Raw genomic sequence first — 27,569 nt, forward strand, 5'->3', positions numbered from 1 at the left:
ATGGCTTGGGGGGGGGGGATTTAAACAACCATCTGAATGCCTGGCTGCCATAGGGGGGATGCCAAGCTGATTTCCTCCTGGTTCAGCCAACCCTGAGTGGATTTGGTGTACGTAAAATGTCATTCCCTGGATGCTATCCGCTTGCCGCTTTGTCAAATGTCTGCTATCTAAAGCATGAAAACCATGCAGACAGTTAACAGTCATTTGCAAAAGGAAAACCCTATGTCACAAATGATCTCTCACACACATCCTTCTGACGCAACTAACACTTCTGATCTTTCAAACATGCAGTTGGTACTCAGGTACACCAATACACACCAGTGGTTGTTGTCCTAGGAGAAGGCGGCAGTCTTCAAGTTGAGGATTTGGGTATTTGGTCAAAAGAGTTTTGGTCCGTTGACCCATCAAATATTGGTCAATACTGGTCAATGCTGATGTGGAATTTTGAAATCACCCTTTTCATTAGAACAGTGTGTGTGAGGAGCTGAATCATCAACAGGTATGATTCTTTTGCTAATTACAAAAACAAATCAGTTAAGTCATATGGTGAAAGTTATTTTTTTTTAACAGTAAATAGCTCTCAAAATATGTAACTGATTATAACTTTAGGTTTGGTTTCTGTTGAATGGTTCACAGAAGAGTTCTCTCTGACTTCTACCCTGGAATAACAAGGCCAGTTTACCTTTCTGTCTCTCTCTGTGTGTTCTTTAAAAAAAAACAAATAAAAACCAAAACATGGCCACAACTATTAAAAAAACACAGAGGCAGTTTTTAAAAGATGGTTCGGCCAAGGAGGCAAAAGCAGGCCAATTCTCCAGATGTTCTGAAATACCTGGCTCAACTAAGCATTGTGCCAACTTCATCACATGCACGCTTACTTGCAAGTAAGCGCCCATTGAACTCTGTGGGATTGACTACGAAGTAAACCTGCCTAGGAATGTGTTGTTATTCCGATGCAAGGTTAAGACAAGAAGGTAGAGGCTCAGGCTGCATAATATGGAGACGGAATTTAGCTGCAATTTTCTGCAGCCCATTGAGCTCAATGCACCTTTCTTCTGGGCTGTTAAGACTTTGTAGACACCTTAAAACCTCAAGGCTATTTTAACAACCTCCTTCCCAATACCCCCCACAATATTCTGACATTCCAGTGCTGCATTACTTTCTGTTTTTAACGCTCGCTGCCCATTCCTGAAATTGGGGAGGGGGGAAGTTAGAAGTGCCAGACAATGCCAATCTCTCTGCTTTCCCCCTTTGGCAATATGGAATATTTCTGGTCAGTGTCCAATCTGAGTATGGGGGATAAGGTGAAGGATAAAATATGTATTTATTTATTTTTTTAAAAAAATCAGGCACAGAAGGCAACGACGGTGTTGCCGGCAGTCTTTAAAATTACGAAGGCTTCTCTGAAAAACTCCAGACAGGTTTTCCAAAATGATCTAAGCCTCTGCCCGACACTGTCTGAGACATGAATTACCTACTCTTAACTCAACCCGGGTTCTGCAACATAAGATCAATTGAACTCCCCCCCCCTTCCTTGCAGGAGACCCTGTCAGCAGCGGGAGGGAGAGTACCATCCAAATAAACAGCGCCCCGGGGCAAAATACTTGCCATTTTTTTGGTCTCCTACCACCTGCCTCTGGTTCGCAATAATAAAAAAGGTACAATTTGTTTCAAGCCAGGATGGTCAGAGAACAGAACACACACACACACACACACACACACACACACCAATCATCAAGAGCAGCCACAGGAGGACAAACAACTTTAGCTGAAAATCGGTGGGGTTTTCCCTCTCCCACTTTACTCCTTTTTTCAGTTGTAACAGGAAACAATGTTTTTTTTAAAAAAAAGCAAAACAGCCAGCCCATGACAGCAGGTCAGGGCAAAACAAGACGAGCTCTTGCCCCACACGGCAAAATGATATATATATATTTAATATGAAGACTCCGCATTGGTGTACGGCAAGGAAATATTTAGGGAAGGTGTCAAACTTTGCTTTTGAAACGCAGGAGCTCGAAGTTCCCTGAGTTTTTGGAAGTGCAGGCATTGTAGCATCACAGTGAAAGAGAATGGACTCCCCCATTGCCCTGCGATGAACCCACTCTTTTATGAAACCATTTAACACACTTATTTGGCTCACTTTGCGTGCAAATAAAGAGACACACACCAGTCCTGACTCATTTTCCCTGTTGCACAAGTGATTTTCACCCCAAAGTGCAATTCAGCTCTCCCTACTTAGCGGTGATCTCTGTGATCTTAAAAATAACTGTTTATAAAACTATTTCTAGGGTGCATCTATGTTATCCCTACTAAAGTTTGTTGCAAGCATTCATTCCCATTGCGGAAAGCACAGAACAGGACCCAAAACGCAAATAATTTCATTTCAGTGTGGACTCGGTCACAAGCAACTGATATGCCAGGGTTAGAAAATTCCAAGAAAGATCCCTTTATGTTTGGAGCTTACAAACCAACCCAACACACACAAAGACAAAAATTAGAAAATAAAGTACAGCCCTTTTTTAAAAAGTGGGACTATCATTTGCATATCGAGAAGTAAAAATAATCTGTCCCGTTTATCAATATGATTGTTTATCAACCGTAAGTATATATATATATTTACAGAGCCTCACTTCATTGTGAAGTAGGGCATGTTTATCCCTTTCCAGATCAGAAACCCTGTCCAAAACCCTACAAGGAATTCATGACAGGGATGTGCAGTCCTCGCTTCAGAAACACACAGTCCTCAAATTACCTGCCATTTCTACATTTCCAGGTATAAATAAACATTGGGGGTGGGGAGCAGGATCCTGTCTACAACATGTAGGCTCCATGGAGATTACACTAATGTCAACCGATGGGATTCTGCTTCCCCACCCTCCCATTTTATTTTATTTTTAATTTCTGCCCAGATGACCAACCGAGCAGAGTTTAAGAAATCATTGTTATCATCATCATCGGTTATCAGTGCAAAAGGATAAGGAGGTATAAATGATGGGAGGGCAGGAGAAGAGGCTTCTGAACCTAATGTGACACTTGGCACACAATTTTTTTTCCCTGGATGCAAAAAAGCAACTGTTTGCCTAAATCAGCCTTGGGAAAGATGTCACCAAAGCTTCGGCGCTGGGAAACAAACAACCTTGGGTGGCAATCTCCGAGACAAGAGCAAAATTGCCTTCAGATGACCGAAGGCAACTCTCTTTTTTTATAAAGAGAAGGGAGAGCTGTATCGGGAGATCAGAGCTGAAGGAAAGTTGGAAAGGGTTCGCGGAAAGGGCGAACAAGGAAAGCGTCGGTGCCAAGGGCTTATTCGCCGTTCTCCTTTCATTCCATCTTTTGTCAACTGTAACAATTATCAGCAGCCATCTCACATTTTATTGCAATGGGCAAAAGCACATCATCACTCAGGGCTGACAGGAGGCCGGCCTGCGTCACCCGCAGAGGAAAGGTGAGCAGATGTTGTGACCTAAGGTGAAGCGTGGCCGGAGGGCGACAGGATGGGAAGACTTGAGCCCAGGACAAACGTAGGGGCACACATCTCTCCAGATGTTTGTTGCTGCCAGGAGACAGTGTGTTTGTGCAGGTCATCTCACCAAGGCCAGAGGAATAGCACATGCAATAGCAGGCCTCAATTTCAGCCCTCACCACCTGCAACTAAAGGAACCCAGGAAGCTGCCCTATACTATCTCAGACCATTGGTGCATCTAGGTTCAGTATTGCCTACACTGGCTGGCAGCAACGGCTCACCAGGATTCCAGGCAGGAGCCTCTCCCAGTCCTACCCAGAGATTCCAGCGGGGATTGAGCCTGGGGACCTCAGATTCTCTGCCTGTGGCCAACGCCAAAGGAAACCCAAGATTTCTGCCAGAGTGCCCAGAAAGCAGGGTAGCAGTTGATGCTCAGAACCTCCACTGCCCTGGATCAAGTATTTAGGGCTACACCAACTCATTGCCATTATCTCCTTCAAAATGGCACAGAGTAAGTGCCCAAACGGGTCACTTCTTAGCTCAAGACATCTACCCCGCTAGCCCCAAATGCATTGTTAAACAATCCTGCATCATCGTGGCTGCTTGTTTTGTCTGCCCAGGTCCCTGAGATGGTTTCCTGGGTTCTGAAATTCTCTCGCCTCAATCGGCAGCTTTAGCATCATGTGTTGTCATTCAACTGCCAGGGAGCCCTCCAGAAGCAGCTAGAGTTTCATGCAGAGATGCTACAGATCTGCTGACAGGACGAGATGTCAACTCGCAAAAGACAGGCACACATTCCTCATGGTAAAGTCCATCTCTTTCAAAGAAGTTGCCAGGGGAGGCAAAACCTCCCTAATTCTCATCAACTCCTCTCGCGCATTCACACAACCATTTCAAAAACGCCTGGACCCTCTCGTCAGAATCCTCACCCTCTTGCCTTTTCCACCGCAAAGATTCACAGAATGTTTCCCATTCTTTTTTTAGGTACGCACGGAAACTTTGAAGGGTCTGTGACGCACCTGAACTTACAATACAGTTTAAACTGCTAGTATCTTGCATTTCCTAAATGCATAACACTGAAACATGAGTCTCTTTCATCATTGCTGGCCACAGTGGTGCAGACGGAATCATCTCCTGATCTTGTAAGCACTGCTACATTATTATTATTTATTAAATTTGTATACATCCCCGCCATCTGTAGTTCGCAACATAAAAATACAAATTGTGAACACAAAATAAATGATAAAACAAGAAGAAAAAATAAACCATCCACCCCAAACTCAGACTTTTTGGCTCCTGTGAAGGCTCTGGGAGCTACCTGTGGGTTTTTCATCCCAGCCACACACATGCGCCAATGCCCCACATCCTTCCCACACAAATTCCTCACTCCCATCTCTTTTCAACACCAACTATGCTGTGGCACTGCACATTGCCTGTTAGTGAATGAGTCTGAAACCAGGGTTCGAAGCTGCTTGGCAAGCCCTGGTTGAAAAGTAACCACATTTAGCATTATCCCGGTGGAGATTGTTATGTATTCAGTGGTCTGTGTTTGCCTGAGCTTGAGTCTGGACTAAGGATTCTGAGCTCCTGTGTTCTGATTCGATACATGATGTCCAATCGCAGAACATTTCAGAATTTGGGCCTCTGCCATTGGCCCTTAAACTCTGAGCCATGATTCGCAGCTTGGAAGTTTAGACAGCCAATCACGGTGGGAGTGGGAGTGGCCCAGGCTTTCAGAAATGTACATAAAGTTGTGTAGTTCAATAAAGGTTTTGCTGTTATCGCTGTGTCTTGCCTCATGGGAACCCACCTACACTTCACAGACACAACACTGTACTGTGGCTAAGTGGAGTAAGGGGAGGGAGGGAACCCCCACCAGATAGTTAAGGGATCAGGAAATGATAGGTGTGCACTAGACCTCTTGAGAACAGCTCCCTCCTGAATGCTTCACTTGAGATCCCTGCATTGCAGGCGGTTGGATTAGATGACCCCCAGAGTCCCTTCCAACTCTACAATTCTATGATCCTGTGACCCGAGAGCATTAAAGCAGATGGGGGAGAGAAGCATGAATGGAGGATATATCTTTAATGGAAGTCAGGGATGCAGCAGACAAAGCTAGGATGGCAAAGCACAACTCTGAGAGCTGAACCTCAATGACACTGCAAGGGAATTTGCTGCAAATCCTTGTGGATTGTCCGCTACTGGAGAACATTCTGGGGTCAGCCCTGAGAGACAGAGTAAAAAGGTATTCAGGGTGTGTGTGTGTCATAGCTGCCAAGTTTTCCCTTTTCTCGTGAGGAAGCCTATTCAGCATAAGGGAAAATCCCTTTAAAAAAGGGATAACTTGGCAGCTATGGTGTGTGTGTGTGTGTGTGTGTGTGTGTGTGTGTGTGAGAGAGAGAGAGAGAGAGAGAGAGAGAGAGAGAGAGAGAGAGAGAGAGAGAGAGAGAGAGAGAACAGTCCCCTGTTCCCACAGGGGCCAACCAGATGCCCCAATGGGAAACCCACAAGCAATATTGACGCTCTCTCCCTTTGTACGATTCAGAGGGCATTACTGCATCCAGTTGCAAAGGCAGAGCAAAGCCATCCCAGCCAGTAGACATCAACTGCCTTCTCTTCCTCCATGAATCCGTCCAATCCTCTTTTAAAGCCATCCAAGTTGGTGGCCATCACTGCTTCCTGTGGGAGGGAGTTCCACAGTTTAAGTAGGCGCTGCATAAAGAGATCTGTCCCGAATCCTCCAACATTCAAGCTTCATTGGATGCCCACGAGTCCTCATGTTTTGAGAGAGGGAGAAAAACTTTCCTATGCCTACTTCCTCCTTTATACGTAAGCTTCTATCTTTTCGCCTCTTACTCTCCTTTTCTCTGAATTAAAAAGTCCCAAACGCTGCGACCTTTCTTCCTAAGTTGCTCCATGCAAATGATCATTTTGGTGGTCCTTTTGTGAACCTTTTCCAACTCTGCAGTCTTCTTTCTGAAGTGAGGCAACCAGAACGGTACACCAAAGACTTGTAGAACGGGGTTCTGGTGTCTGCAGCAGCTTGATTCCTTTCCTAATGATCCCTAGCACAGAATTTGGCCTTTCCCACAGTGCCTCACCCTGCGTCTCTAAGGGCTTTAGGGGCCTCCCTGGAAGTTCTCCAACCTGGTTCTCTCCAGATGTTCTGCAGCTCAACACCCATCAACAGTGGCTGGTGAGAGTTAGCCTCCAAAACATCTAGAGGGGGGCAGGTTGGGGGAAACTGCTTTGATGATTCATCCCAAAAACTATTGCTACACCTTTGCCTTGCACCCTGCCATATACCTTGACCCCTGCTATCCTGATTTGCAGTTTGAACTGAGAGCCAAGGGGAACAGGCCAGCCGCACTGGCCTTGCCGAACCTGCATTCGTGACTCAGTATATAAAACAACCACCACCCTCCACCCGGAAGTGCCCCAAACCTATTGTTTTGTGAGGTTCCCATGAAGCGCTCGTCCCTTTTCTGAAGCCAGCCCCGTAATCCCTGCCGTCGATCACTTGCTTTGTGCTCAAAGGCACATTAATATCGATGTACACAAACCCAGGGCGTCACAACAAGGTGTGAACATTTCTCAGAAATCCCTTAGTGGCAAGGAAGACATAACTGGGGGGGGGGACAAAGCAACAGCAGGAAGGGGTTTTTTTGGTGGGGGTGGAAGTGTATAAAAAGAGGGAGAGGAACAGGTTTTTTTTTCACCAGTGAGACAAAACCCACCCATGTAACTAATTGAAGCAGAAGCTTTAGGTTAACTTCAAAAGAGGTGGGGTTGGAGATCCTTGGGTATATTGAAGACAGGTAATTTTAAAGACGCAGGATCAGGAGCCCATTTTCCGCATAAGTAGCAACAGTCTAGTTTGGGGAAGATTCCTCCAAAGTGATGTTTCAAAGGTGAATCTGGTGAGAGATTTGCTGAAGAAATTACATTTCGAGGGAAGCAGAAGGATAGCTTTGATGAGACAGAGAAATGTCGGCGTTGAGAGAGGTTTCCATATATCCCAAGGTTTTGAATTTAGATATGGGGATAAATTCAATTCCACTTGCACTTAAAGGCAACTCGACCTCATTTGCAGTTTCCAAAGCGACGAGTGAACCAAAATGCAATAATCCCTCGAAATTCACACTGATCCAAATTTTGCAATGCAATTCTTCGTTCAAGTAATTCGTGCCCAAGCACAAGAGGAAGAGGTTTATGTGTGTGAATGCATATATTTGTGGGACGAAAGCCTAGAACAATCCATCATATTAGGGGAAACAACTTTGGAAAAATGAGGCCATTAGGCAAAATTGCATGCGAACATCTGTAGATATTTGGGAGAAATTGGCACTAAAAGGCTGATCATCTTCTGAGAGGAATTTTTCTTTTTAAAAAGCAACGGATGTGGAACTGTGGAGAAGTGGACACGAAGTTTGGGGAAATGAGAAGCAAAGAGGGGCTGCAATTGTCAGATTCTCCCATCCCAACGCTTATTGTTGAGCTGCAGAGCCAGGCACGGATCCAGTTGAGCAACTGATGCCCATGTGCAGAACATGGTGCAGTTCTACCTTTGGCATATGATGGTGTGCAAAATGCAAAGTACAAAACGCAACGCCCAGATCCACAACAGGTCCTGGGGTATGCACTTGGTCAGTAAAGACTGCTTCCGCCAGATTTTGACTGCCTGGCGAGAATCAGCCTCCATCCTGTACAGCTTAATCAACATGGCAATCCTCTTTCAAAAGGAGCTGGGACTATTGCACATTTGACTAGGAAGGATTCTGAGCACAATGCTTCTCCGAAGGCAGCACTTGTCGAGAAAGGCGCAAAGTCCGGATGAGCCAAAGACAAGTGGAACAGAGTTCAAATTGTGCTTCAATGGCAACTGGCTTCCTTCCCCCCCCCCCCAAAAAAAAAATCAGCTAAGCAACTAAAAAATGCTATGGGATGGGTGAGAGATTTCAGAGCAAAAATTAAACAACAGGGCAATTAATGCAGCTCCAGATCATAAAAGGAAACGGTACACAATTTAAGGTCAGAGTGGGTCCTTCCCAGATTTTGAACAGTCAACTTCCTTTGTCCACTTCAAACAGCCGGGCGGAGGGGGGAGGGGAGGAGAGGAGAGAAAGAGGAGGAAAGTAGCATCACTCAGTGTTTGTATAGCCGCAATAATTTCCTTGTCAGCACCTTCGTGGTGGTGGTGGAACTCATTCCACTGAATGATTGGTTAAGTCTCTTCCTTTGAAGACAGAACTGCCTTCCCCCTTGGAAAGGGGCCAGAGAACATGGGCTGTGGGGGGTAGAGGGGGGAGAAGAGGAGGGGAGGGAGGGGTGGAGAGGGCTGTCTGCAACCTGGCTACAGGTAGAGTTCTTCGCCATACTTTTCTCTCGCTCCCAAATATAGCCATTTGAAAGCAGCCCTTGAGTTTAAAGCTAAAATACTTTTACGTATTGCAATTGCATTGTATTATTGCATTTTACCCCCTTTTCCCACCCAGGGAGCTCAACACATGGTCCCCGCCCCCCATTTCATAAACAAAACAACCCTGTGAGGTAGGTGCAGCTGAGAGGCAGTGACAGTGGTCAGGAATGATGGGAGTTGCAGTCCAACAACATCTAGGGACCTGAGTTTGAGAAAGGCCCTGTTTTAACCACTACACCACACTGCCTCTCAAGATGGTCGTCTGAGAACGAACACCATTAAGCCCAGAGCCGCAGGAAAGAGTCTGGCTAGGGGATGGATTTTTGCAGGGGAAGGTTAGCTGCACTGGAAAACAAGCGGCTTCCAGTTTACAGGTTAAGGCCAGGTTTGGCCCCTGCAGGAACATCGCCCGACACTCAGCCAAATGTCTCTCTGTGTGTTTTGTCTGTTGTGGAATGAGACCAAGAGGATCCATCTATAGCCTGGACATCGACTTCCCATGCTGGCCAACCAGATGCCCCCAATTAGTCAATTAGTAGGACCTGGAGGGAAAAGGCATTCCTCGCATTGTGTGTCCCCTGGCACTCAGAGGTTTTCACTGCCCCTGACCACGGAGGTTCTCCTTTAGCTCCTTGCGCCTGGATTTTTTTATTAATTAAATTAATATCTGGGTTTATGAGAGAGGATTCTGATAGGTGCCTTGCCTTTTGAGCCTAGCACAAGCAACTCTTTGGATATCACAATGCTGAGTGTTTATAATCTCTCTCTCTCTCTCTCTCTCTCTCTCTCTCTCTCTCTCTCTCTCTCTCTCTCTCTCTCTCTCTCTCTCTCTTCTTCTGCAGCTGCAAAAAAACAGTTCCTTGCCCTGTCCCCTGGCAGATGGGGATTTAAGGAGTAGCATTTGCAGGACTGCAATGGTGGGCTCTGTGTTGTGAGCTACCCAAGGCACCGGGGCGTACAAACGTTCTTGGAAACTGCTGTACGCAACAGCCCTGGGAAAATGGCGCTGCAGAGGATTGCGTGTCAGGTGTCCCGGGTTCAACAACCTCCTGAAGACACAGGCAGAGGAGGGCGGAGCCTTCCCTCCACACTGCGTGCAGCCTGCAGATCTCCTCCCTTGCTCTCCCCCTTTCCAGCATTAAAAAAAAAAAAAAAACCTAAGTGGCAGATGTCTTGCCTGTTGCCTAACCACCCCAAATGCTCGGCGGGGTTAGGGAGTTCAATGCCTCACACCCAGTAGCTTTCAAGCGCGTTCCCCGCTTTCCACTTGGCCAACGGCTGCAACAAGGTCGCCAGCACCCTGCTCTGGGTGAGTCAGGGCCAAGGAGGAGTCGGGTGTCTGTCTGGCACAGGCGAGACCCGCCTGCATCTTGCCTCACTTCTTCCTCTATGACATCAGCAGCCCCTGAGCTCTGGCACATGAATGGAGCCACACGCTTGAGCGTTGGACTCCATGAACCTGGCAGAAGAGCAGAAGAAGAGCCTGCTGTGTCAGGCCAAAGGCCCATCTAGCCCAGCATCCTGTTTTCATAGGGGCCAAATGCCCCGAGCAACATTGGAATCTTGATAGACTGCCTCTGGGGCTGGAGGTTCCACCTGAGCATCAGAATAGCCCTGACGCAGGCCAATGGCCCATCTGGTTCTCGCAGAGGCCAACCAGATGGGGAACTTGCAAGCAACGATTTCTTCAATGGGAAACCCTAAAGCAGGGTTTTCCCAACAACTGGTATTGAGAAGAGGCAGAGCACAGCCATCGTGGCTAGTGGCCATTTTTCATAGCTTTCTCCTCCACGAGGGGACTTTGTTGCTGTGATCTGAGCTCTTTGGGTGCAACACAGCAGGGGGGGGCATGTTCAATGGGCACCCCCAGCCCAGCTGATCGCTCAGGATTTGGACTTCACAGGCGAAGGGAGCGTGGCCAAGGAGCACAAAGAAGTGCAAAGGCCTCTCCTCTGCAGAGGTACCTGGGAGGGCTCTGTTCTCCGCAGGCCCTTCATTAGGACTTGCACAACAGTTCTGCCTCCCAGGCTCTCGGGTGGAACTCACTCACAGGAAACCCCTGGCCAGAGACGTCGTCTGGGGCAGAGAGGAATGAGTCACAAGGAAGAAGAGGCAGTGGGAGCCAGAAGGGTAGGAGTTGCAAAAACTGAATCATGGAATCAGAAAATTGCGGCGCTAGAAAAGGATCCCCTAAGGGTCATCTAGTCCAACCCCCAGCAATAACTAAGGAGCCAACGCCCATTCTCCCACCTTTCTGTAGGCTTTATGACTTGGAAAAGAGCCAGTCACTGGTCCTCACTAGGCCAGATGGCCAAGCTTTCCTTCAAACCTATTCCTTGACCTCTTATAGCCCCATAAGGGCATAAAAACAGAGTAAGAAGGGCTCCAGTCACAGTGGCTAACCATGTGCCCGCGGGAAGCCTGCAAGCAGGATCCGAGCCCCAGAGCCCTCTCCCCTCCTGTGGTCTCCAGCAACTGGGTTTCAGAAGCGTTGCTGCCTCCAGCTGTGCAGGCAGAGCTCAGCCATCCTAGCTAGTTGCCCCTGAGAGCTTTGTTCACCTGGGCAGAGCTTCTCTCCACTGTCTCCCACCTCCAAAAGTTCTCCAGTTCCCCTCACTCCAGCCCTTCCACTCCACCCTTCCTGACCCATCTCCTCTTCTTGCGCCTCCAAATCTAAACGATGGCAAAATCCCTCTCAGGCCAGGTTCTAGGTTGCTTCCGAAAGGTGGTCCAGCCATTGGTGACACTCAACACGCAGAAGTAGAAGACATCTTTGAAAGGAAGTCCTCAGGCCCAAAGAAGAGATGGGTTGTGCAACCCTCCTCGCCCCCCGAGTCTGGATATTTCCACACTCGGGCGGTGGTGGTAATGGGTGGTTGAGGCAGCATTCCTAAAACTTTGTTAAAAATCAGCATTTTCGCTTCGGTTTCTGTCACCCGCTTCAAGGACTCCGGAGCAATGTCAACCATTTGGAATTACACGATTTTCACGTCCCACCGGAATTGCAAAGAAAATGGTGCCGGAGCCAAACTGTTGCAAAAAATAGCGCAAAGCGCTGTGATTTCCCCCGCCGTGTAATTTTCTCAAACTGCAAAGCGGCTTCCCTCCCCCCTCTCCTCTTAATTATGGATATGGTGGTTCAGAAGCCCGAAATGAACACCGTTTGCTTCGACCCAGCCCCCTCCTCCCCACGCTCCTCTTCCCACACCAGAAGAGCAGCGTCAAAAGACGAAAAGCATTTCGTGAGGCCTGCACGGTATCAACGCTTGAAAGAAAGAAAGAAAGAAAGAAAGAAAGAAAGAAAGAAAGAAAGAAAGAAAGAAAGAAAGAAAGAAAGCAGGACTGTCCAATTTGAAACAGAGCCGAAGCTTCCCCCTTTCAACAAAGAGATGCCGCTAACTCTGCAATGCATGAAATGTTTGAACCTGGTGAATGAGGGGCCATTGGGAACCGTCAGGAGGATAAGGGGAAGTAAGCCTGGAAGAATCAGATGTGGTGGAGACCCCTCTCCTGCAAAGAGGTAATGGACGTGGATCAGACCTGGCCAGTGTGGGAGAGACACAAGAACAATGGGGAGCAAGAAACAGTGACAGATAGATTCACTCCACAAAGGCAGTGGAGATGCAGGAGAGAAGCAGAAATATTCCAAAAACACAACACAAGAGGCCATCAACATAGAGCGTCCATGCTGTGCTTGGTTCTTGGCAAAATTTTGCCAAGAGCAGTCCAGGATGGAGTTAGATATACCTCCAGCCCTAGCCCCAGAGAATCGTGGTCAGAAGACACATTCTCTTCTTGGCTACATTGGGCGATCTTTCCATTTTACAGATGGGCAACTGAGGCGTGGAGCAACGTAACCAGAAAAAAATCACAGCTGAACAGAGAGGCATCTCTGCCTGGCCACATCTGGAGAGAAAGCAAGGCACGAGCTGGATGGCGAAGGGGGTAAGCCAGCAGGGGCCCCCTTGTGATAGTCTTCCTACTTAAGCCTCTTCCAAGCTTCTCCAGTCCAGCCGTGCCCAGCGAATGCTCGCCTAACTGTTTGGAGCCGTTTGCACAAAAAGAAATTTGCTAAGACAGAACTGCTTTCTTGAACCATCGCTCCTTTCCATCGACACACTCTAGGACAACTGCAATCCCAGCTACAGGAAGGAAGGGCAGGATATAAATTTAAGAAATGATGATGATGATGATGATGATGATGATTTTAAACTATCTGGGCAAGCTGCAGGGAGATGGTCCTCCTCCGGGAGGCTTTCTCAAATCACAGGGTTCCGCTGCCTCCCCTTTTCGGGCGGCGTGTCAACACAGCTGCCTTCTCCTCTGGAATGTAAGCTAATATTGTTGTCAACCTGGAACATAAGGGCTAACTTCCTCTGTGTGTAGCTTCCCCCATAAACACACACACACACACACACACACACACACACACACACACACACACAAGCGTCCTGAGACTCAGATCAGTCCAACATTTCGAGTGCAGGCTCTGCGCTCACAGACTCCCTCTTGCACCCAGACAGAAATAATGGCTCTGCAAACAAGGAATCCAGGTGATGCTCGGCACACACATTACAGCCGCATTATATGCATGGCTTGTTGACAGAGACTCAAAAAGGGCTTTTCTCCGCCTGGACGGGATAATTAGCCACCTTAGAAAAACTAGCTCCATTAAATCGCTATCTGCAAGCAATCAGGTCTCCAAAGAACCTCTCTTTGCATTGCTTTTCAAACCCGAGTCAAGTCCTCCGCAATGTACTTCTTCACACCCAACCATCTATTGTGGCAATAGAAAGACAGTTACAATGGTTTACAGTCAACAACAGACAACAAAGCACCCAATTTCTACAAACTTATAGGGTTGGAGATTTATTTATTTTATTTCTGCAATTCTCAAAATGCTGCAGCACTGTCCCATACCCAAATATTAACCACCCCTGCCCCCAGTTAATAAAATGGGAGGTGGGGGGGGGAGGCAAAAGCGTTGCAGACTTTCTCCCTGGAAGGAATGGGAAGAGAGAGAAAAATGTTAGCCAAGACCTGCGACGTCTCCTTACCTCACTATACTGGGATTGGGCATTATTCTCAAGGTACAACATGTTAGCAGTGAGGTTAAGCAGCGCGGCTGTCCTCTCCTCGGGCTCCAGGGTGCTGTTCCTTTCCACCAGTTACCCCCCACCCCCAATAAGACCCTCTGGGGTAACGTGGGCGATCCCGCTTGCAAGCTGTCAAGACAAGAGTGTGTGCTCCTCTACGTAATTTAAGGTTGCCTTATATACCTCTGTGGGCAAGGAGGGGGGGTGTGGGTGTGGGGCGGGCCTGCTTGGCTGTACCTGTCAAAATGTTGCACACCTGGGCTGCTCCACGCCAATGGAGGGAGGCCTCTCCCAGCTCATTAAGTGGCGAAGGAATCCTTATCACCAATCTCTAAAAAGGAAAGGAGGAGAGGAAGAGGGGACAGAGGGAGAGGGAGGGGGAGAGGGAGGGGGGAGCACGCCAGACAGAGGGCTGAACATAAAAAGAGCTTGGAAGGGACGGAGAGGCTTATCCTGGTCACTTCTTGCAATATCTGGAGGACAAAAGCAGGCAGAGAAGCCAGAGCATCCTGGCAACTTTGTTAAACTTCACGCAAAGCAAAATGCACCTCATGGTCCTTATTTATTTTGCTCTAACCAAGCCACACAACTCATTTAAGGCAAGATTGGGTCGCAAATCTAGCATCTGCCGTTCCCATTTCCCGGGTAAGACCGTAAGAACATAAAAAGAGCCTGCAGGATCAGGCCAATGGCCCATCTTGTCCAGCATCCTGTTCCCACAGGGACCAACCGGGTGGCCATTATGGTAAACCAGCAAGCAGAATTCAAGCACAAGGGCAACGTTCTCCCCTCCTGGGGCCTCCAACAACGAAGACTTCTGCTTGCCCCATGCTTAGAAAAAGTGGGTTGCAGTGGTTTTGCCCTCCCCCTCCCCAGAAAACTGCTCTTTAGTGGCAAATCGGGACAAATGGCAACCCCCGATTGCTGCTTGCTCCGATTCAGCGCTTCCCCAGGGAAAATGGAGATGGGGATAAGAACCAAGAGTCAGAGAAAAAGCTTTGTTGAGAAGTTATTTACCAATAGTTATTTGTTGTGGCAGTTAAAAGAAACTCCAGTTCCAGGAGCAGTATACTTTTGGCACCAGTTCCTGGGAGGTGGGGTGTACAAGTACTGAGAGGCAGGTGTTGCTTTCTCTGTGGTCTCTGGCCGCTGTGACCTTCAGTTGGGTGTCCAGTCAAATCGAGCGTCCTGTTGGAAGCAGCGGGTGCCAAGCAAGGATCTCTCTGTGATGGCCGGCAGCAGAGGAGAGACTGACTTCAACCCTCATTTCTCCAAGTATAACTTATAATTGGTCCTCGGGGTTTGGAAAGTGGGAGACAAGGGAGGGAGGGTTTGTTTACTCCTGGGAAGGGGTACTGGGTGCCACACAACACAGTTCAGTTTGGAACAGAGAAATCCAAAGGTACTATGAAGAACTGAGATGGGCACCACATACACAAGCTTTCGGATGACACACGATTCTTCACCAAGCGAAACAGAAAAGCTGGCTCTTTGGGGCAGAGTTCTACAACCCTTACAGCTAATAAGAAGAAGAATAACGGCCATTTAAATATATATTGGAATTTCCCCACACTTCCTTTCCTCCCGGTGAAGAGATCTGTGTTAATACAAAACTGACTCCCATTATTGCAAGCCTGCAAGGAGACCAACGTCCTTGGCAAGAGACATCTCTTGTATCCCTAGATTATTACACTGACGCATCAGATGTAATAATACTATGTGCAGATATACTTTTCATTAAATGCATTTCATCAACTATGAGCATTAGTAAGAGTTGGTGCAGCCGACTCATTAAGACGATGAGCAACAGGCCAGGAATTCCCCCAGATCTCACCTCTGACGTGAACTCTGCACTTGGCCTGAGCAAAGTCACCTCTCAGCCTCAGCTGCAACATGGAGGAAAATACTGGCAGACTTTATCGGGCTCTTGTATAGATTACAGCAATATTATTATTTTTTACTGTGTGGAATATCACTTAGAGACTGCTGTAACAAACATGCTTTGAGAGCCAGTGTGGTGCATAGCTGCCAAGTTATCCCTTTTTTAAAGGGATTTTCCATTATGCTGAATAGGCTTCCTCGCGAGAAAAGGGAAAACTTGGCAGCTATGGTGTGGTGCAGTTGCTAGAGTGTTGGACTAGGGCCTGGGAGACTAGGGTTCAAATCCTTGTTCAGCCAAGAATCTCATTGGGTAACCCTGGGCCTGTCAGGTCCTCTCAGCCTAACCTACCTCACAGGGTTGTTGTGAGGGTTAAATGATGAGGGCATGGCCAGATTTAGGTTTGATGAGGCCCTAAGCTACTGAAGGTAATGGGGCCCTTTATATATCCAGCTGTCCTTTGTCAACAACAAATTGTCGCTGTTTTTTGTGTTGCATATATGCTATATGGTCATTGATGGACCTCATAGGTATCTCAAGCCATTTGCACATAACAAAATATGTATTTTTATCAAAGTAATTGTTGAACTGAAATACAATTAAGAAGAAGTATATTAATAGTGAAATACAATTAAGAAGTGTATTAATAGTGAAATACAATTAAGAAGTGTATTAATAGTGAGATAATTATTAAGCTTTAACTTAAAATTATTTTTATTCATAACAAACTTAATAATGCAAACACATTGACATTTGGCAATGACGAAAGTTCCTTTTATAAACACAATTTACAGAGACTCATAATTGGGGAGAGGAGGGCAAGAGAGAGGGGCCCTAAACTACAGCTTGTAAATCCGGCACTGGATGAGGGGCAGACTCAAGGACACCCGGCTGGGTCTGGATCCAGAATCTCCTTCATGCACAGAACAAAGAAATCTGCTATACATCTTCCACCTGGAGATTCCACTGGGAATCGAACCTGGCACCTTCCGCAGGCAAAGCAAACTCTCTGGCACTGAGCTTTGGCCCTTTTCTGCTATGGTGAAGCCATCTCCTCTCCCTGATTCTAAGCCAGAGATCTTGGATCTGCTCAGAGGCGGAGCTAGCTGCTCTGGCACCCGGAGCTGCGCACATGCTGTGCGCCCAGGGGTGGGGCTAGCCGGCTGCAGGGGCAGGGGCAGCGTTCCAGGGGGTGGGGTGGCGATGTCACCTCTCCCCTCAGGGATGATACCCAAGGCGGGCGGCACCCACCACACCCTCCCTTCCTCTGTCACCAGTGGATCTGCTTCTTCTTCGGGGCAGATCAATTTAAGGGGCCATTATGCGCACCTTCCTCACTGCAGGGAGCCCTTGGCAGGGTGCCCGGGCGGGGGTGGGGGGTGGGTTCGCAGTTGAATAGCCCCTCTTTCTCTCCTTCAAAAGTTGGGGAATCCAGAAACAGAGAGGAGGAGGGAGACACACTTGTCTACATAACCTTTAGATTTGCGAGTCATATACAGTATAGCCTTTCTTTTTAAGAAAGAAAAGACTTTTCTCTCTCACACAGCCCATGGCACACCAAATGTCTGAAAACCATCAAGGTATCTCTATTTAAGACAAGAAATTCCACCCATAATAACTCTCTGCACCCCTAACTTCAGGATCATAAGCAATGCTGAAATTCACCCCATGGCTGAAGCATACCCAGAGGGATACATTTCCAAGACAAAAAAGCAGCAGTAGACTCTCTCTCTCTCTCTCTCTCTCTCTCTCTCTCTCTCTCTCTCTCACACACACACATACACACACACACACACACACACACACACACACACACACACACACCTCAAATAGACGGGCAATGCTGGCTTTCCGGTGCAGGAAAGACACTTTGCACATGCTCTAAGACACACCCTCAGATCCCTGCCGCCCAGTCCAGCATCCTGCTCTCATGCTGGCCAGCCAGAGGCCTCTGTGGGAAGAATGCAAGCAAAAGATCAGCAGCTCCTGGCGGCCCTTGTCTGAGCAGCCAAAGGTTTAGCCCCAGATTCCAAAATGAGACAGATCAAATATTTAATAGAGAGTGGGACATTCACAGAGTATACCTAAAAGAACATTGTGAAAATCTAAATTCTTTGGCAGGCCTAGATTGACTTCTGTTTGAAATAAGAAAATTGTACAAAATTAATACAGTTGAAAATGTAATTTAGGAATCACAATGGGGCGATTAGAAGTCATATTTGAATTAGTTATGTTTAAATTTTTATTTTTATTTTGCAATATGTATCAATTTTGGACTATTTTGTTGACTGTTTTGTTTTGTTTTTTAAATCAATAAAACTTTTTTTTTAAAAAAAGCAAGCTTTGGCTGCAAGGTCTAATAACCCCCAGGGGCAAGAAGATCTGCCTCCTTTCATGTCTGCAGAGAAGTCACTCACCCTGAGCCCTTGGGGTAGGTCAGGATACCATAAAGACAAACCACACAGTGTTGGAAGGTTACAGGAAGGAGCTTCTGCTGGGTATTGGTTTTTCAAAACAACAAAGAAAAAAAAATTGTTTTCGTCAGGGAGACCAGCTGTGGGCCGTATCCATTCTCATTGTGACCACACAATTGGATAGCCCCCTTTCTCTCTTTCAGAAGATGGGGAAACCAGAAACAGTCCCGGGGAGGGTGACCCACTTGTCCACCTCAGCTGGAACATAAAGCGATGGGGGCTTTTTGTTTCCTTTTTTTTAATGCGGTGATTTCATGTTGTCCACGTCTGGGACTGCACGCTCCGAAATATAATTGCAGCATTAATAATTGCAGCATTAGCAATTTAGGGATCGTCGGGTTTTCTTGCCTCTCTGAGCGGCACCAGAGCACACGCTGAACCCAGGAGTCCAGATCAGGAACAGAAAGGTAACTCTAAAATCTGTGCCTTCCTCTAGCAGGAGACTGCAAAACGCTTACAAGAGAGAGGCAGGGAAAAATACTCCTTGGCGTGGCATACACCTGGAAATGATGCAATTCGTTCGTACAAGACGTGGCTCTGTCAGCTTTAAAGGAGGACTGGACAGGTGAGCTCCCATTGCTCGGTCCCTGAACCTGCCAACCTAGTAGTTTGAAAGCTCGTCAAAGTGCAAGTAGATAAATAGGTACCACTACAAGCGGGAAGGTAAATGGTGTTTCCGTGCGCTGCTCTGGTTTGCCAGAAGCGGCTTTGTCATGCTGGCCACATGACCCGGAAGCTGTACGCCGGCTCCCTCGGCCAATAATGCGAGATGAGTGCCGCAACCCCAGAGTCGTCCGTGACTGGATCTAATGGTCAGGGGTCCCTTTAGGTTTACCAGTGGCTATTTACGTGGACATGGGGACTCCATGTCCAGAAGCAGTCTACCTGTGAATACTGGAGAGTCACCACTGCCTTCACATTCTGCTTGAAGCTTCCCCAGGCATCTGCCTGACCACTCTCAGGGGGTGTGGTTAAAGGAATTAAATCTCTTTCTGATCCAGGATCCCAAGGAACCCACATCTGCCAGATGGCTTCCTCCATTTTAAACTGAAGGCGGTTTTGCAGAGCTTTCAACGCTGTCCTTTTTGCGCTGCAGTGTTTTCTTGTAATGTAATTGCTTTTATGCTCACTTCTAATTTTGCAAGCCACCTTCTGAGGGTTTGACCCTAAAAAGGGAGCTGTGAATAATAATAAAAAACTACGAGGACAGAAGTGGGGGTCAAGTGAGGGGGGGAGAGGAAGCTGGAAATGCCATCACCACCAGTACAGAGCCTGCCCCTCAACTAGACGATACCCAATCAAAAAAATACTGAATCATAGAATTGTAAAGTTGGAAGGGACCCTGGGGGTCATCTAGTCCAGCCCCCTGCAATGCAGGACTCACAGCTAAACATTCACTAGGAAGTTGGCCACCCAACCTCTGCTTAAACACCACCAAGGAAGGAGAGTCCACCACCTTTCAAGGAAGTCCCTTCCACTGCTGAACGGCTCTTAAACTCAGAAAGTTCTTCCTGATGTTTAGTTGGAATCTCATTTTCCTATCATTGAAATCCATCGCTTCAGGTCCTGCCCTTCGGAGCAGGAGAAAGCAAGCTTGCTCCATCCTCCCTGTGACAGGACTTCAGAGATGGCTGTCATATCTCCTGTCAGTCTCTTCTTGTCCAGGCTCAACACGCCCAACTCCATGGCCACCTGCCATGGGTGCTTTCGCTGAGATTCCTGCATTGCAAGGGGTTGAGCTAGATGACCTTTGGCTGTACCTTCCAACTCTAAGATTCTATGACTCTGTTCCTCACAAGGCTTGGTTCCCAACCCACCCACCCCCCTTTTTCATCTTCAAGAACAGAAGGAAAGCAACAGATGACAGTCCGAAATGGAACTTACATAACCAAGCAGAGGTCCCAAACCAAGCCTACTTTTTCTCTTGACAAATTACCCTTACCTTGCATGCATTACAGATTACAGACAGGAAGTGCACACTCCCTAAACTTAGACCTTGCTTCAGCCAAAAGGTCCATTAAACAAAGACTGGATGATGTTGACTTACAGTACAATCTTATGACGGGTGGAGGGGTCTGTTCACTGCTGAAAATTCGTATCACCCCAATTTATCAGGTTCCAGCATATCTTTCCTCTCTCTCTGTTGCATCGCATAGGTTTGCGTTCATCAAAGCAAGATTTAATGTTTTTCCCTCAAATGTTTTGAGTCACAGATTTTCCAAAGGTCATGTCTCTGCTTTATGTGGTTGCCACAATAGAACGATACAATCTCTCCAGCGTATAATGTTCAACTGCCGCTTATACAGTGCGGCCCGCACAAATATACTGAATTTAATAATTCAGGAAATTGCGGACAAACCTTTAGAGTCCCACCTTGCACTTGTTTTGCAAGACAATGACTCGAACAGAACTCTGCAGGTGGCAAGGTTTTTAACTTCAGTTCCCTCCCACAAGAGATGAACCAGAATGCTGTATGATTATTGAAACCTTTTAATATATTACTTTATTCTATTATTTTTCCGCAATTTTACACATATATAGATATTCGATTGCGTTCACCCCAAATGGTCGTCATGTAACTTTTATAGAGATGATGCCCCTGTTTGTCTTTGTTTTGTTTCTGAAATGCTGTTTTTGCTTTTTGTGTTTTATGTTTATTTGTGTTTGATGCATTTTGCTTGTGTGGGCTTTTAGCCGCAATAAAGAATCGTCATCATCATCAGGAAGTTCACAGCTGATAGATCAGAGAAGTTATTAGCAACTTTAGCTTTAACGTGGCCCGATATCCGCAGACAACGGCTACTGAAAGAAGCCACTGCACCTCTCCTCTCTCCCCAGCCAACTTCTTCTGCTCTCTAATTCCTTTTTTGCTTGTATCACATGTCTCATACTAAGAGCTGCAACGTTCATTTTGAAAAAGCAACAGCGTTTTGGCCAGGCTCCTAGGAGGGGCGTGGATTTGTGGGTGATACATCACGAGTGTCCCCAAAGTTTGCACTGCTTTCTAGAGGTAGAGGAGAACTTTAATCCACTTCCTATTTGAAGGCAAGCCTACCTAATTTTCACTTTCTGGAACAATAATACAAGGCAAAGCACAGCTACCCTTCGAAGTCTGCACTCCTCAGCATCTTGCAATGCAGTTCTCCAGTCAAGCAACATGTACAAAAATGTATATTAAAAGTATATATTCTGGAAAATAACACAAATAAAAGTATTAGGGAAACTGCTTTGCGGCATTGTGCATGTTAGGAAAGATTACATATGGAAATGTGCAAACAAGATGAATTTTAACAAGGAGAAATGTAAAGTACTACACTTGGGCAAAAAAATGAAAGGCACAAATACAGGATGGGAGACACCTGGCTTGAGAGCAGTACATGTGAAAAGGATCTAGGAGTCTTGGTAGACCACAAACTTGACATGAGTCAGCAGTGTGATGCAGCAGCTCAAAAAGCCAATGCAATTCTGGGCTGCATCAATAGGAGTATAGCATCTAGATCTAGGGAAGTAATAGTACCACTGTATTCTGCTCTGGTCAGACCTCACCTGGAGTACTGTGTCCAGTTCTGGGCACCACAGTTCAAGAAGGATACTGACAAGCTGGAACGTGTCCAGAAGAGGGCAACCAAAATGGTCAAAGGCCTGGAAACGATGCCTTATGAGGAACGGCTTAGGGAGCTGGGTATGTTTAGCCTGGAGAAGAGAAGGTTAAGGGGTGATATGATAGCCATGTTCAAATATATAAAAGGATGTCATATAGAGGAGGGAGAAAGGTTGTTTTCTGCTGCTCCAGAGAAGCGGACACGGAGCAACGGATTCAAACTACAAGAAAGAAAATTCCACCTAAACATTAGGAAGAACTTTCTGACAGTAAGAGCTGTTTGGCAGTGGAATTTGCTACCAAGGAGTGTGGTGGAGTCTCATTCTTTGGAGGCCTTTAAGCAGAGGCTTGACAGGCATAAGTCAAGAATGCTTTGATGGTGTTTTCTGCTTGGCAGGGGGTTGGACTGGATGGCCCTTGTGGTCTCTTCCAACTCTATGATTCTATGATATTAGGAGAAATTCGTCTTAAAAGGCTGAATTTTCACGAGGCCTTTAAAAACGAAAATATAAGCTTCGGGAATGGTGGGTAACTGAACTTAAGACTGGGAAAATGGGAAATGCAAAGAAACAGAAATGTTCAGGCCTGCCAGTTATTCTTTGAATGGAGTTCTAGGAGTAAAGAAAAAAGAAATGTGCATTTCTCCTCCTCCTGTCGCTGCTGTGGATATATGACCTGACTCTCTGTCCCCAGGCTCTCTGTCTGTCTGCAAGAGATTCCCACATGGCAGGGTTAATGCTGCCAGCTTTCACATCATGTTTTCAGACAACTTTGTAAGGCAGAGTTGGTCTGCCAATGGGCTTGGTCTCCATAGAGCACGTCCTTGGGGTTCCTGCCATCTTCCATGCTGCGGATGTGATCTGCCCCAGCTGCAACAAAACATGTCTCTCCCCTATCGGTCTCTACGGCCACAGCAGGCGCTGTAACTCTCCAATGGTTTGACTTCACCCACGAAGGCACACTCTTCCATTGCCTCCCAGGACAGATGGGTACCTACCAACCAACAAATGAAAACAAATGCACCCCTTGTCTCGCAGTGTTAACCCCAAGGAGAGCCACCTTGTGGCCTTCAGAGGTTGCTGGGCATCATCTTCCCTCATCCATGGGGCCTGAGGTTGGGGGGGGGATCTAGCACCATCTGAAGGTCCTCAGGCTTCCCATCCAGGCTTCCCATTTGCGGCGTTGGGAGTCATGACTGGATCACAGCTGGATCTTAACCGGGCCCCCAAAGCAACACCACAAATCATAAAAATGAGTGGTAAAATGTGACATTGTGGGCTCCCCAATTCATTTTTATTTTACTTAGATTAATGTTTTTCAAACATTAATCTTTTCGTCTTTTTCAAGCAAAAGAAGATAAAGTGGAACCTTGGTTCCCGAATTTAATCCGTTCCGGGAGTCTATTCGATTCCCAAAACAGTTTAGGAACCAAGGCGCGGCTTCTGATTGGCTGCAGCAGCTTCCTGTAGCCAACCAGAAACTGCGGAAGCTGTGCCAGGCGTTCAGCTTCCAAAGAAAGTTTGAAAACTGAAACAATTACTTCCAGGTTTTTGTTCATTCGGGCGCCAGAACGTTCGGCTCCCAAGGCATCCAGGAGCCGAGGTTCCACTGAATTTGATAATAATATTTGTATAAAATCTAATAAAATTTATGGAGGGGGGATAGAAAGGAGAGTCCATCACCTTTCAAAGGATTCCGTTCCACAGTTGAAGAGCTCTTATGGTCAGAAAGTTCTCCCCAGTGTTTAAATAAAGAGATTCAGTTTCTATATCCCGTCCCTCATTATCATCCTTCTTGGTCAGTATATAATGAGGAAAAGAGGAAGCTGCCTATTGGAAGTCAGACTATTGGCTCATCTAGCTCCATATTGCTTGCACTGACTGGCAGCAGCTCTCCAAGGTTTCAGGCAGGGAGTGATCGGCAGCCCTCCCTTGTGCTCTGCTGCTGAGCTAACGAAAAGCCAGCATGGGGCCAAGAGGAAGGCTTACTCTGGTGCAAATGGACAGAAAGGGTAGAGTTGGCCATGGGAGCAGGCATTGAGAGAGAGAGATCCAGCTAGCCTTTCACCCTTGGCAGCTGTGTGTTGCAGTGGTTAGAGTGCTGGACTAGGGCCTGGCCAGCCCAGGGTTCACAGCCCAGGGTTCACATCCACACTCGGCCAAGAAGTTCCCGGGGTGTGACCTTAGGGGCCAGTCATTACCTTCTCTCAGCCTTTACCTACCTTGCAGGGTTGTTGTAGTGGGGAATCATTGAGGAGGAGGACCACCTTGAGTTCAGAAACGCAACAAATAAATAAAAAAGTAAACACTTTTTGGCAGACAAATGACTTCCCTGTGGAGGGGGCGAGGCAATTGGTCCTTCCCATCCTCCCCCTCCCCCCCCAAATCCCCCAAGAAATCTGAAGTTACTACCGTAAGCAAACAGTTTTAATTAAGAGCTCATCTCGCCGATTTTCCCCTGCTTTTCTAAAAACAGAAAAAGTAAAGAAAGCTTCCCACCCCTAATTAGGTTAATTTAACAAATTCTGGTCCCCCACCCATGGCTGAGATACTTTAATCTCCTTCGGCTTGGGAGCTGAATTTTCTACCCACTTCAGCATCGCACACATCAAAGGTCTGGCTGCGGGATCCCCTGTCTCGCGCTCTCCCTGAACCCGGGGCTTTCACAGCGGGCGCAGATAGAGGCAAACCCAGTTAGCGGAAAAGGTGGTGAGCTCTAAGATGGAGCCTGGTGCTTCGTGTGCCAAGTCCGCTCATCTCCTTTGGTGCGGCGGCAATGCCGGATGGAAAAGACTTCACTGGGGCCCCGACAGTGGCACCTGTTCCCTACCACCTATTAGGAGCTGGATCTTAGCCTGCACCCTGCTTTGGCAAACGGGGGTGCAGGCTGGGACGTGGGCTGTGCCCATTTAAGCAGCCAGCACCTGGGGCACAGCCTGTTTGTTCCTGCGCCGGGTCCCCCCCCCCCAATTTCACCCACCCAACTAAGACCACTTAGTTGGTCTTTAAGGTGCTACTGAAGGAATTTTTTTATTTTACTTCGACCCAGACCAACACGGCTACCTACCTGTAACCACCCACCGTTTACGCTGATAGTCAATGACTTTGCTGTGGCTACGGTGGTCGCCGTCTTTTAAGGGGCCGGGTAGGAATTCGCCCACTGGGCTAATCGGCACCGACGCGGTGGTTTTGCCTACCTCATAGCAATTGTCACAACTGGTTGCGCATTGGGACAATCCCTTGTTTTGGACAGAGGGGGAGGTTGTAGCCGGGGGGGAGGGGGGCACAGGGCCGAAGGCACTCCCTCAGACGGCACTCCCTGCAGGGGTCACAACTGGTTGCGCATTGGGAAAATCCCTTGTTTTGGACAGAGGGGGAGGTTGTAGCCGGGGGGGAGGGGGGCACAGGGCCGAAGGCACTCCCTCAGACGGCACTCCCTGCAGGGGTCACCCTATTTGATGTAAGTCTGAGGAACCCCCTTCCTGGATGGACCACACGTCACTTCCGGTAGGTTTGCCCAAGCCAAACCTCTTTCATCTGTATTCAATAAAGTTGCGGCCTGTTTTTACCCCCAAACCCAGTCTTATTGGACTCTTATTTATACAGTGATACCTTGGTTCTCACGAACATGAGTTTGACCAAACTGCGGGAGGCAGTGGAAGACAGGAGTGCCTGGCGTGCTATGGTCCATGGGGTCACGAAGAGTCGGACACGACTAAACGACTAAACAACAACAACAACAACCTTGGTTCTCAAATGCCTTGGAACTCAAACAACTTGGAACCCAAACCCTGCAACCCTGGAAGTAAGTGTTCCAGTTTGCGAACTTTTTTTGGAAGTTGAACATGCTCCATTTTGAGTGTTACACTGAGGTCTGTCTGTTTTAGTTATTTATTTTGCATTTTTGTTTTTTCAGCTTTTTTGTGACTGTGTGGAACCCAGTTCAGCTATTGATTGATTGATTGTGTTACTGTAGTATATTGTTTATTGCTTTCATTTTATGGATCAATGGTCTCATTAGATAGTAAAATTCATGTTAAATTGCTGTTTTAGAGGTTGTTTTCAAAAGTCTGGAACGGATTAATCCATTTTGCGTTACTTTCTGTGGGAAAGCACGCCCTGGTTTTGGAACGCTTTGATTTTGGAATGGACTTCCGGAATGGATTAAGTTTGAGAACCAAGATGCCACTGTATGGGTTGGGGTATGGGAAGTCCGATGCCTTGTCCTGCAAGAGGTGGATTTCATCCCAGGCCACAGCTATGCTGGAATAAGTGTTGAGCAATGCTCTAAAGTGCAGTGAGACATCCCTGGGTGTCAATAGAAGGCAAATTTGTACCCTGGAGAAGCAATTAACAGGAGCTTCCTCGAGTCTATGGCCTTTCCCTGGCACCGTTAAGCATGGGGCACTCTTGCTAGCAGATTTTGTAGGTGCCAAAACGAAAACACAGCTTGATGCATCACTAAACCAGACCCTGGAAATAACAGGCCCCCAGTGCATGCCAACCGCAAACAAGACAGGCCAGGGGTAGGGCATCTGCTTGGCATGCAGAATGTCCCAAGAGACTGTGACTGGCCTAGGGTGACACCCAGTGAGCTTCATAGCTGAGTGGAGATTCAAACCCAGGTTTCCCAGGCCATAGTACAACACTGGAACCACTATGCCACACTGCCCATCAGTTCAGAGCACAGGCCAGGGGAGGATTTCCAGGCCAAATTGTTGGTGTGCGTTCCCAATAATTCCTTCGAAGTGATGCTTGCATTCAGGGCTGTTTCGATTTGGTGTTGAAAGCAAGCATCTCTGCTCGCTGTAATCAGGCTTGCTTTGGGCCCTGCATTTAAACAACACACTGTTCCTCTGCAGCCAGTCTGGGTGGAGCTGGTGGGTGTCTGTAGTGCCAAACATCTGGAGGGCACCAGGTTGGCAATGGATTGGACACCTGAGATCGTGGAGCTGCTGCAAAGTGACCCCTGAGGCAGCTCAGCATTCAAACACCTGCCCCTCAAATAATTTGGGGAGATATTAAATTTTGCCCTTCCTTTTCCCAACAGCTCTTGGTTGCTTGCTTTTTAGAAGTCTTGCTTTCCTGCAAATTGCCAGGCTGCTGATGGTGTTTATGTCAGCATTTTTTTTTCCATTTCTCAAAATCCCTCAGCACTTTCTTTTTTGCTCCCCCTGCTGCCAAACTCCCAAGACCACCCACGTCAAAAATTTCATTCACTTCCAGGAAATACTTGAATTCCACACCTGTATGGCATGCAAGAATCACCACATAATATCGCCGTGTTTGCTATGGAAGAGCCAACTGATGGAGATGTGAGCAATTTCTCATTCCTGCAAGACCTCGCGGGGCATTAATTAAACAAGGTTGAAACAGAGAAATTGCAAGAAAGGACTGCAACCTTCCACAGCAGAGAACTGCAACATAAATTAAGCAGAGATGGCAACTTGTTGGCTATACAGTAACACAGAGAGACATCAACACACTAGCAGCCTCAAACCTGATATCTTCCTTGAGAATCCTAACTCCATTTCCCCCATATCAATGTAGCATTGAAATTAGTGGGAAAATTAGCATAGTGTCCAAACAGAGACCAAAACAAAAACAACTTGCTGCTTGATCTCAAGAACCATTATAC

The 27,569-nt window shown here is 47.2% G+C and overlaps 1 protein-coding gene across 7 annotated transcripts in view; it reads right to left on the reverse strand.

Moving 5' to 3' along the window:
* The window catches only part of TP63 (tumor protein p63), a 135,156-nt gene that overhangs the window by 76,881 nt on the left and 30,706 nt on the right, over positions 1-27,569 (reverse strand). Inside the window, exon 1 of one of the 7 annotated variants that reach the window (XM_035132475.3) lies at positions 13,940-14,117. The exons of the other annotated variants lie outside the window; for them this stretch is intronic. Within the exon in view, the coding sequence (XP_034988366.3) occupies positions 13,940-13,981 (42 nt within the window). The 5' untranslated portion in view covers positions 13,982-14,117. Of the gene's footprint in view, positions 1-13,939; positions 14,118-27,569 lie in introns of those variants that run through there. 7 annotated transcript variants of the gene reach the window in all.

The sequence above is a fragment of the Zootoca vivipara genome, chromosome 5 (genome assembly GCF_965207765.1).
Source record: "Zootoca vivipara chromosome 5, rZooViv2.hap1.1, whole genome shotgun sequence".
Taxonomy (NCBI): Eukaryota; Metazoa; Chordata; class Lepidosauria; order Squamata; family Lacertidae; genus Zootoca; species Zootoca vivipara.